This window comes from Coregonus lavaretus (assembly GCF_964263955.1).
Source record: "Coregonus lavaretus genome assembly, chromosome: 26".
In the NCBI taxonomy this organism is placed as follows: domain Eukaryota; kingdom Metazoa; phylum Chordata; class Actinopteri; order Salmoniformes; family Salmonidae; genus Coregonus; species Coregonus lavaretus.
The window spans coordinates 41094592-41106421 of NC_140013.1; the positions used below are offsets into that span (position 1 = coordinate 41094592).

The window sequence follows — 11830 nt, forward strand, 5'->3', positions numbered from 1 at the left end:
CCCTGACCTCAACCCCATCGAACACCTTTGAGATGAATTGGAACGCCGACTGCGAGCCAGGCCTAATCGCCCAACATCAGTGCCCGACCTCACTAATACTCTTGTGGCATCAGTCCCCGCAGCAATGTTCCAACATCTAGTGGAAAGCCTTCCCAGAAGAGTGGAGGCTGTTATAGCAGCAAAAGGGGGGGACCAACTCCATATTAATGCCCATGATTTTGGAATTAGATGTTCGATGAGCATGTGTCCACATACTTTTGGTCATGTAGTGTACATAACAGCTGTTTAAAGAAAATAATGTTTGCATGATTTGGTCAAAATAAGCATCTTACTTTGGTACTGGACGTTCCTTTGGATAGAATGATCAAGGTCTTGTCATTGTGTTGTTCCAGTGGAACAGAGTAAAACTTCCATGTGTTTTTTGGGGATCTGATACGAAGTGCATTTGCATAGACAGTGACATAGTAGTTGATACTATCTAATATACACTGTAGATTGATTCAGCTCCAGATCTGTTATTGATTTGCATGTTATATAATTTCAGCTGCTCCTTGTGAAGTCAAGGACAGTCCCTTTGATAGTCTTTGTCTTCAGGCTATCTAGTTTCAACGTTATGTAAATCTAGACACACACACAAAGGCCTGAGGTTTTTTTGGTGAGGGAGAGAGCGAGCGAGCGAGAGAGAGAACTCATATTCTCTGTTCTGTGTGATGTGACAGTCGGTCCCAGTGACTGAGCAGCTTTTACGTGAATCCCAAATGACACCCTATTCCCTATATAGTGCACTACTTTTGAACAGGCCCCCCCCCCCCCCCTTAGGTCAAAAGTAGTGCACTATGTAGGGAATAGGGTACCATTTGGGATGAAGCTTAAGAGCTGGTGTCTGAGATAGTCCCATTAAAATCCACTCAATAATGAGAACATTATTTACTGAGCTTACTCTCACACAGCTTGGCGAGGAGACCAACGTGCTGTCACCAAATAAAGCCTGAAGTATTTGAGGATAACTCTGTCGTTTTTTTTTTCTCCAGCCTTACTTAGGCTCGGAAGAGTATCAGGAATGGAAGAGGACAGTTGAATGCATGGATGATCCACTCCTGCGTCACATTCATTAACCATTGGTGGATCAACCAATCTAGAAAATGTAATCAGGGTTCAACAAATTAAAGTCATCTCACAACCTGCCAAGGCTCTGTCACCTGCCAAGGTAAAGCTGTCGTAATCAACGACGTAACATTATTTAACTTACAGATGTCTGCTTATACGATCACCTACCCACTACCTAAATGATCCTGTGTGTTATAACAGTTGAGAGGTTGTCATAAGCTCTGTCAACTCTCTCTTGGCATTTGTTGTGGCAGGTGTGCAAACAGCTTAAGGTAAAATATTGCTCAACCGAGGTCTGGTATACCTAGCATCAAATCAAATCATATTTGAGATGAGTAGTGCAAGATATGTAAACATTATTAAAAAGTGTCTCAGCATCTGCAGACAGCCAGCCACAACAAATGAAATGACTTCAGATCCTCTGGATGGCGATTGCCTCCTTTATAAAACATCTGCTCCCGTGTTCACAAAGCTTCCTAGAGTAGGAGTGCTGATCCAGAATCAGCCATCGCCTCCTCTCCATGTAGTCTTATTCATTGGGATCTAAAAAGGCGAAACTGATCCTACCAAACTCCTAGTATGAGACACTTTAATGAATCCCAGAAACAACAAGAGCTCTGACATGTGACTTCAGATCATCTGGTGGAGATTTCCTTAGTCTAAACCTACGGATACACAAACTGCTTCCTGGTTGGAACCAAAAGCGTACGTGTGATGATCAGCTTTCCATCCATGACTAGAAAGACAAGGCCTTGCATGCACAATAACAGAAAGGATCGAAACAGAATCAGTGGAGCCAGAAAGAAATTAGACAAAGAAAGAAAGTAATGTCCTCAACATAACTTTAGTCATTCACAAACAAACAAAGAAAGTAATGTCCTCAAAATAACTTTAGTCATTCACAAACGAAGAAAGAAAGTAATGTTCTCAACATAACTTTAGTCATTCACAAACAAGGCCAACATGACAAAACTTTTACATGCATTTTCATGAACATCAAATGTTGCAAAAGCAAATAATAAAACATACACAATGAAAGCAACTTAATGAATAAAGTCTCAAGGGGTCTCTCATCCATAAATGATTGGAAAAAAACTCACTCACACGCACATACAATCATTCAGATGTTTTCATATATATGAATACAAGCAATGGTGGTCAGAAGAAGCCATACTGTTATGCTGTACAAATACCTGGATGTAAATTTGCAAAATTTGCTAACAAAACATAATATCCTCATACCTAATAATTAGTTAAATGTAATCAACAAGTTATAGATCAGTAAATGTAATCAACGAGTTATAGATCAGTAATGGTGCGTATTAACCTCCTGTGAAACCTTCATCCCTTACTTATCATGTCATGACAAAAATAACATTTGATTTGCGAAAAACAGTCAAGGACAAGACAGTCAAGTGGCGTGCCTCCCTAAAACCCAACCGCCTCTCGTTATAAATAAGATATTGTGCCAATAAAGGAATAAAAATGTTCATTTTTATCTAAATCAAAAGTACGTCAAACACTAGGCCTACTCTACAATAAAGTAATTTGTGTGTGATTGTTGCACTGCAGTTCCCCACATCCAAACTGTTGTCCTGATGAAACAAGTTGTCCTGATGAAAAACATGTTGGCCTGATGAAACAAGTTGTCCTGATGAAACAAGTTGTCCTTTGACAAGAAAACAACATTCATAAAAGCAACTAACTTTGTGTGTTTAAGGTCCATAGCAACTGACTGTGTATACGGTCCATAGCAACTGACTGTGTATACGGTCCATAGCAACTGACTGTGTATACGGTCCATAGCAACTGACTGTGTATACGGTCCATAGCAACTGACTGTGTATACGGTCCATAGCAACTGACTGTGTATACGGTCCATAGCAACTGACTGTGTATACGGTCCATAGCAACTGACTGTGTATACGGTCCATAACAGTCTGAATGTGTGTACTGTCATGTAGAAAGTCCACAGCAACTGACTGACTGTGTCTATATAAGGTCAGTAACAACTGTATAACTCTGTGTATTGTATAATATCCATAGCAACTGACTGACTGTGTGTATAAGGTCCACAGCAACCCTACTGTATGTAGGAGGTCCATCATAACAGTCTTGGGAGCACCTTTCCTTCTGTTAGTACTTGTTGTGCCACTCACACTGCCCCACACTCACCTCCTCCATGTCCAAGTTTTTCCTGGATTTGTAAATGAACTCGCCAATAGCTACAAACACAGAGAGAACCAGTCCGGCCGCTAGCACTATGAAAATACCACCGATGTTCTCCACTCCCAAGGCGCTGGCCTCCTTACTGTCCTCCTCAGGACAACCGTTCCCTCGCCACCACTTCTCCTTCATCATGTGGAGCTTCCCTTCTTCCTGGAGCTGCAGGATGGCGATGGTCACCTTGTCTCTGTAGGGGGAGCCTGGGGGGGTAGATGAGGGGGGGGGGATGAGATCTTAGTGTTAGAGCTACATGTAGTGAAGATTATCAGGCCATGAGGTAAAACATAGGTCACAAATGAGCAACATTGCCCAACAAATTAGCTACGTGGCACATCATCAGCATGAAGTGAATAACGTTGGTGCATATCTGGTGACTGACGAACAGCATGAGCGAGTGGTTCTAGGTAGAAAAACAGCAAAGGGGAGAGAGAGGGCAGCCTTGACGTGTTTCCTCTAGCATGTCCGCACTCAGATGTGATAGGGGACGGTAATTCACACAAAGTGTTTGTTTTTTCCCCCTGTGTCCACGGTTCTTACCTATGGGAGTGCCTACACCGTAGCCCTTGGAGTCTATGAGGCCTCCGATCTGCGTGAGGTTACAGTTCCTCTGGCTGATGTACTCTATGCTGGTGGACTCCATGAGGAGAGCGTAGTCTGTGGTCATAACTCTCTGGATCCCCTCCCTGTTGTTCTTCACCAGAGCTGTGTTCTTCCTGCTGCTCATGAACGCCCACATCTTCTCATAGGTGGAGATCTTGGATTTCTAATGGACAAACAACGACGACAACGCATTGTTTCCTTTTTAAAAACAGCAATAATAACAGGCACATGTTTTATTGGTGGAGATTAGATTTCTGAGGAAAAGTAAAAAAGGGGAGAATTTTAATGCCAAAATCGTCAATTCAATGCAGATTCACAGGAATAACTGAACAACAGACTTTTACAGCCATTTCAGATGTATTAATATAAAGTGCATTACCCCATATTGCTGGGTCTGTTGATATTTTACACAGTGTTGATATTAGTGGTCAGCATCAGACAGCACTAACATATTGGACAGAAATGTTTTTGTTTCACACGGTTATGGAAACATCTGTCCAGTTGCTTAGAGAAAATCTAAAAGTATCTATGTAAAGTGCATGACCCCACATTAATCCATTTATTGATATTAGTACACAATGATGATATCACATGTCAGTATTAAAATCTGGCATATTGGACAGAGATGTGTTATTTTAGACTGGTGGAATATTAAATATGTCTGATTACAGAACGTATGGTTACACTGCTATGGACAGGCAAATGTCCAGTTGTTTATGAGAAAATCCCTTCTCTGATATCAAAGTATCTATATAAAGTGCATTGCTCCACATTGCTGGATTTGTTACTGTACACAGTGTTCATATTAAAAACATATTAGACAGAGATATATTGTTTCACACTGGTGTGGAAACGCCTGTTCAGTTGCTTATAGTGAAGCCTAAATTCCTGCCTGTATTTCCCTTCCTCCAATCATCTGGGCAAGCGTGACAGCTGTGTTTAAATCTCTCTCTGTTGATTAAATCTGCTCTATGCATCCAGAGGTCCTACTGTAGGCAGGCTAAGAAATATAGGGAAGTCATCACCCAGAGGTCCTACAGTAAGCTGGCTAGGAGATATAGGGGAAGTCATCACCCAGAGGTCCTACAATAAGCTGGCTAGGAGATATAGGGGAAGTCATCACCCAGAGGTCCTACAGTAAGCTGGCTAGGAGATACTGTATAGGGGAAGTCATCACCCAGAGGTCCTACTGTAGTCTGGCTAGGAGATATAGGGGAAGTCATCACCCAGAGTTCCTACTGTAGGCTAGCTAGGAGATATAGGGGAAGTCATCACCCATAGGTCCTACTGTAGGCTAGCTAGGAGATATAGGGGAAGTCATCACCCAGAGGTCCTATTGTAGTCTGGCTAGGAGATATAGGGGAAGTCATCACCCAGAGGTCCTACAGTAAGCTGGCTAGGAGATATAGGGGAAGTCATCACCCAGAGGTCCCACAGCAGGAGATATAGGGGAAGTCATCACCCAGAGGTCCTACAGTAAGCTGGCTAGGAGATATAGGGGAAGTCATCACCCAGAGGTCCTACAGTAAGCTGGCTAGGAGACATAGGGGAAGTCATCACCCAGAGGTCCTACTGTAGGCTAGCTAGGAGATATAGGGGAAGTCATCACCCAGAGGTCCTACTGTAAGCTGGCTAGGAGATATAGGGGAAGTCATCACCCAGAGGTCCCACAGCAGGAGATATAGGGGAAGTCATCACCCAGAGGTCCTACAGTAGTCTGGCTAGGAGATATAGGGGAAGTCATCACCCAGAGGTCCTACAGTAGTCTGGCTAGGAGATATAGGGGAAGTCATCACCCAGAGGTCCTACAGTAGTCTGGCTAGGAGATATAGGGGAAGTCATCACCCAGAGGTCCTACTGTAGGCTAGCTAGGAGATATAGGGGAAGTCATCACCCAGAGGTCCTACTGTAAGCTGGCTAGGAGATATAGGGGAAGTCATCACCCAGAGGTCCTACAGTAAGCTAGCTAGGAGATATAGGGGAAGTCATCACCCAGAGGTCCTACAGTAAGCTGGCTAGGAGATATAGGGGAAGTCATCACCCAGAGGTCCTACAGTAAGCTAGCTAGGAGATATAGGGGAAGTCATCACCCAGAGGTCCTACAGTAAGCTGGCTAGGAGATATAGGGGAAGTCATCACCCAGAGGTCCCACAGCAGGAGATATAGGGGAAGTCATCACCCAGAGGTCCTACAGTAAGCTGGCTAGGATATATAGGGGAAGTCATCACCCAGAGGTCCTACAGTAAGCTAGCTAGGAGATATAGGGGAAGTCATCACCCAGAGGTCCTACAGTAAGCTGGCTAGGAGATATAGGGGAAGTCATCACCCAGAGGTCCTACAGTAAGCTGGCTAGGAGATATAGGGGAAGTCATCACCCAGAGGTCCTACTGTAGGCTAGCTAGGAGATATAGGGGAAGTCATCACCCAGAGGTCCCACAGCAGGAGATATAGGGGAAGTCATCACCCAGAGGTCCCACAGCAGGAGATATAGGGGAAGTCATCACCCAGAGGTCCCACAGCAGGAGATATAGGGGAAGTCATCACCCAGAGGTCCTACAGTAGTCTGGCTAGGAGATATAGGGAAGTCATCACCCAGAGGTCCTACTGTAGGCTAGCTAGGAGATATAATGGAAGTCATCACCCAGAGGTCCTATAGTAAGCTGGCTAGGAGACACAGTGCCATTAGGGACGCAACCTCACTTTCTCTCTCCTTCCCCCTCCCTCTTTTCTGATTAAATTATATATTTATTTTTTTAACATCCATTCTCACGTTTCAGCCTTGCAGACAGACAGGCGAGGCACATGTAAAGTATTACAATCATATGTTAAGATTCATGGTTCAAAAACAATCTCCTGTCAAGGCATCAAGGACAAACAATTGTGAGATGATAGACGGATGCTCGTCTCTTTGCAATATGATGTCTCTCGCTATACTGTCGTGTCATATTGCATACGTTCATCTTCTCAGTTCTATCAAGAGGACCAATAGCCAGGGGATGTGCTCAGAGAGAGAGAAAGGTAGAGAGAGAGAGAGAGATTGTAGTTGTTAGAGAGCGTCCGTCCGTCCGTCTGTCTGTCTCTCCATGCCTGTGTGCCTGTGTCCGTGTGTCCGTGTGTCCGTGTGTCCGTGTGTCCGTGTGTCCGTGTGTCCGTGTGTGCGTGTGTCCGTGTGTGCCGTGTGTCCGTGTGTCCGTGTGTCCGTGTGTCCGTGTGTGCGTGTGTCCGTGTGTCCGTGTGTGCGTGTGTCCGTGTGTGCGTGTGTCCGTGTGTGCGTGTGTCCGTGTGTCCGTGTGTCCGTGTGTGCGTGTGTCCGTGTGTCCGTGTGCCCGTGTGCCCGTGTGTCCGTGTGTCCGTGTGTCCGTGTGTCCGTGTGTCCGTGTGTCCGTGTGTCCGTGTGTCCGTGTGTCCGTGTGTCCGTGTGTGCGTGTGTCCGTGTGTGCGTGTGTGCGTGTGTCCGTGTGTATACCTTGAAGAAGGTCATGGTGGATCCATCTCTCACAGCTCCGTACTCTATCTTGGTCTGCTTGGCCAGGTCGTCAGCCGAGTCGATGGGGGAGTCCATCCTCTCCACAGTGAGGAACGCGGCCAGGTTGGCCGTGTAGGACGAGATGATGATCAGGGTGAAGAACCACCAGATGCCTCCTACTATCCTCGTCGACAGGGCTTTAGGCATCAGCTCAGATCCTGTTGTGTGAGAACCCAATAACACAGACAGGTTAGGAGAGTCCATTCCTATTTGTAGACTCTCCTGAGATGATAAGAATTTGTCTGAAAGACAACAAAAAAATCTGTGCGCTCTCGGATAGTATTGAGTTCACATGGTGCTCTTCGGTTTCCCAGGCTTGTAGCATTAACCAAAATCCTTTAACAATTTGTCTGATACCAGATATCTGAGAAAATGTCGAATTGAAGAAAAAAACTGACTTAAATTGCTCTCGCTAATTTTCCCACCCATATGAACAACCTTGGCTTTTCATTCTTTGCAGTACATAGGAGGGAGACAGTGGTATGAGGGTAGTATAAGGGCACATTCATGAATCCTTAGTCTTGTTACTGACAGCTGTACCTTCCTGCATTAGTGGGCTAAAAGAGATACAAACAGCTGTACCTTCCTGCATCAGTGGGCTAAAAGAGATACAAACAGCTGTACCTTCCTGCATTAGTGGGCTAAAAGAGATACAAACAGCTGTACCTTCCTGCATCAGTGGGCTAAAAGAGATACAAACAGCTGTATCTTCCTGCATCAGTGAGCTAAAAGAGATACAAACAGCTGTACCTTCCTGCATCAGATGGCTAAAAGAGATACAGACAGCTGTACCTTCCTGCATTAGTGGGCTAAAAGAGATACAAACAGCTGTACCTTCCTGCATTAGTGGGCTAAAAGAGATACAGACAGATAGCTGTACCTTCCTGCATCAGTGGGCTAAAAGAGATACAGACAGATAGCTGCACCTTCCTGCATTAGTGGGCTAAAAGAGATACAGACAGATAGCTGTACCTTGATGCATTAGTGGGCTAAAAGAGATACAGACAGATAGCTGTACCTTGCTGCATCAGAGCTCCCACCCCAAACCAGACGGAGTTGATGAGAGTGAAGTTGTTCTCCACCACGTCAGAGTCAGGGTTACAGGGGTGAGGGTTGTACCACTCGTAGGGGGTAAACCTACACACACACAGGAAAAGGGCAGTTAAACAATAACAATGGATGTGTCCCAAATGGCACCCTATTTCCTTTAGTGCACTACATTTGACCATGGGCCCTGGTCAAAAGTAGTGCGCTGCATATGGAATAGGGTGCCATTTGGGACACACGCAATGAAAACATAACGTAATTGAGTACAGCCTCACCGCTACCAGCTAGTTTTTCTGTATTGTGCCGCCACCCTAAAATCTAGATCCCAATGATTTTGAGTCGCTTTGGATAAGAGTGTCTGCTAAATGACAGAAATGTAAATGCAAATGCAATTAAAGTACAGAATAAGCCAAATTAAATTTGTTTTGGCTCCCATTTGCTGTTTGAAACTCCAACATTCTGTTGTAACGTGGTGTTGGTTCCCTCTACATTCTGTTGTAAAGTGGTGTTGGTCCCCTCTACATTCTGTTGTAACGTGGTGTTGGTCCCCTCTACATTCTGTTGTAAAGTGGTGTTGGTTCCCTCTACATTCTGTTGTAAAGTGGTGTTGGTTCCCTCTACATTCTGTTGTAAAGTGGTGTTGGTCCCCTCTACATTCTGTTGTAAAGTGGTGTTGGTCCCCTCTACATTCTGTTGTAAAGTGGTGTTGGTCCCCTCTACATTCTGTTGTAAAGTGGTGTTGGTCCCCTCTACATTCTGTTGTAAAGTGGTGTTGGTCCCCTCTACATTCTGTTGTAAAGTGGTGTTGGTTCCCTCTACATTCTGTTGTAAAGTGGTGTTGGTTCCCTCTACATTCTGTTGTAAAGTGGTGTTGGTCCCCTCTACATTCTGTTGTAAAGTGGTGTTGGTTCCCTCTACATTCTGTTGTAAAGTGGTGTTGGTTCCCTCTACATTCTGTTGTAAAGTGGTGTTGGTCCCCTCTACATTCTGTTGTAAAGTGGTGTTGGTCCTGCAAAGCTCCACAGCGGAGATTGGAGTATCTGTCCATAGGACCACTTTAAAATAAGCAAACACGTTTGGTGTTCGCCAAAAGGCATGTGGGAGAAGGTACTCTGGTCAGATGAGACTCAAATTGAGCTTTTTGGCCATCAAGGAAAACGCTATGTCTGGCTCAAACCCAACACCTCTCATCACCCAGAGAACACCATCCTCACAGTGAAGCATGGTGGTGGCAGCATCATGCTGTGGGGATGTTTTTCATCGGCAGGGACTGAGAAACTGGTCAGAATTGAAGGAATGATGGATGGCGCTAAATACAGGGAAATTATTGAGGGAAACCTGTTTCAGTCTTCCAGAGATTTAAGACTGGGATGGAGGTTCACCTTCCAGCAGGACAATGACCCTAAGCATAATGCTAAAGCAACACTAGAGTGGTTTAAGGGGAAACATTTAAATGTATTGGAGTGGCCTAGTCAAAGCCCAGACCTCAATCCAATTGAGAATCTGTGGTATGACTTAAAGATTGCTGTACACTAGCGGAACCCATCCAACTTGAAGGAGCTGGAGCAGTTTTGCCTTGAAGAATGGGCAAAAATCCCAGTGGCTAGATGTGCCAAGCTTATAGAGACATCCCCCAAGAGACTTGCAGCTGTAATTGCTGCAAAAGGTGGCTCTACAAAGTATTGATTTGGTGGGGGGGTGAATAGTTATGCAAAAAATATTTTGCATCGTCAATGTGGTAGGCATGTTGTGTAAATCAAATGATACAAACCCCCCAAAAATCCATTTTAATTCCAGGTTGTAAGGCAACAAAATAGGAAAAATGCCAAGGGGGGTGAATACTTTCGCAAGCCACTGTAGTTTGACTAATTTCAGTTTATGTGACAAAACAAGCAATTAAAGGAGAACCATTGTACCATCTAAACCGCTGTGAAATATATTTTCAATAACCAAAAATATTGTATTTTCAGCTGTTTGAAGCTTGTATACAAAACCGAAAGTAAAAGACGCAAAAACTAAACTTAAAGCGGCAATCAGCAGTAAAAACAATAACAAAGTTGACTCCCCGCCCCTGGTTCGGTAAAAAGCTGAGAGATGGGGCTGGAGAAATGTAACCACTCTCAAATTCATAGACAGAGCTATGGATGCAAGGACTGACCATCCATGATATCAAAATGATAGTTTTAACCATGTTTTGAATGTTAAATTCAGATCTCCCTACCATCATATCTAAGCCAATATGACACCAATCTCAATGAAAATTAGCTAATCAACTTGATTGGATTACACAACATACTCCCAGCCTCTCTCGTCATGAGCCGTCTGTCCGTTATCAAGAACCACATGCTCGACTGAGGGAGCTTACAGATATGTATGTATGTGTGGGGTCACAGAGATGAGGTAGTCATTCAAAAATCATGTTGAACATTATTATTGCACACAGAGTGAGTTTACTCCTAAACTTATTATAGGCTTGCCATATACTGTATGTGTGTACCAGTATACATCATTTTAATAGCAGGACACTATAAAGTTCATTATTCCTATGAAGAGAATGAGTTAGGGGTTGTTTGAGAAGGTTTGAATCCTAAGCAACCTGCCTACACATAGTTTGAAGTACAACAGACCAACATAGCTACTGCAGTAGGTCAAAACTCTGTGCTGGAAAACCTTGGTGGAGCATGGGTGGAGTAGGCATTGTGGTGTTAATGTGAATTTCTTTTTCGGCTTCAGACCAATGCCCCTAACCCCTAAACCCTAACCCCTAAACCCTAACCCCTAACCCTAACCCCTAACCCCTAAACCCTAACCCCTAACCCTAACCCCTAACCCCTAACCCCTACACCCTAACCCCTAACCCCTAACCCCTTACACCCTAACCTCTACACCCTAACCCCTAAACCCTAACCCCTAAACCCTAACCCCTAACCCTAACCCCTAACCCCTACACCCTAACCCCTAACCCCTAACCCCTAACCCCTTACACCCTAACCCCTTACACCCTAACCCCAACCCCTTACACCCTAACCCTAACCCCTAACCCCTAACCCCTAACCCCTTACACCCTAACCCCTTACACCCTAACCCCTAAACCCTAACCCCTACACCCTAACCCCTACACCCTAACCCCTAAACCCTAACCCCTAACCCCTAAACCCTAACCCCTAACCCCTAACCCCTTACACCTAAACACTAACCCCTTACACCCTAACCCCTAAACCCTAACCCCTAAACCCTAACCCCTAAACCCTAAACCCTAACCCCTTACACCCTAACCCCTAAACCCTAACCCCTAAACCCTAAACCCTAACCCCTAAACCCTAA

General features: G+C 44.6%; 1 protein-coding gene across 1 annotated transcript; it reads right to left on the reverse strand.

Annotated features, from left to right (window-relative positions):
* Window positions 1-3243: 3243 nt before the first annotated feature.
* LOC311102045 (glutamate receptor ionotropic, kainate 1-like) lies at window positions 3244-11013 on the reverse strand (the record flags this gene model as incomplete). Its single annotated transcript, XM_084143260.1, has 6 exons — window positions 3244-3533; window positions 3871-4096; window positions 7400-7617; window positions 8478-8596; window positions 10803-10857; window positions 11004-11013. 6 exons carry the CDS (start codon window positions 11011-11013, stop codon window positions 3244-3246), a joined length of 918 nt encoding a protein of 305 aa, XP_083999386.1.
* Window positions 11014-11830: the final 817 nt, after the last annotated feature.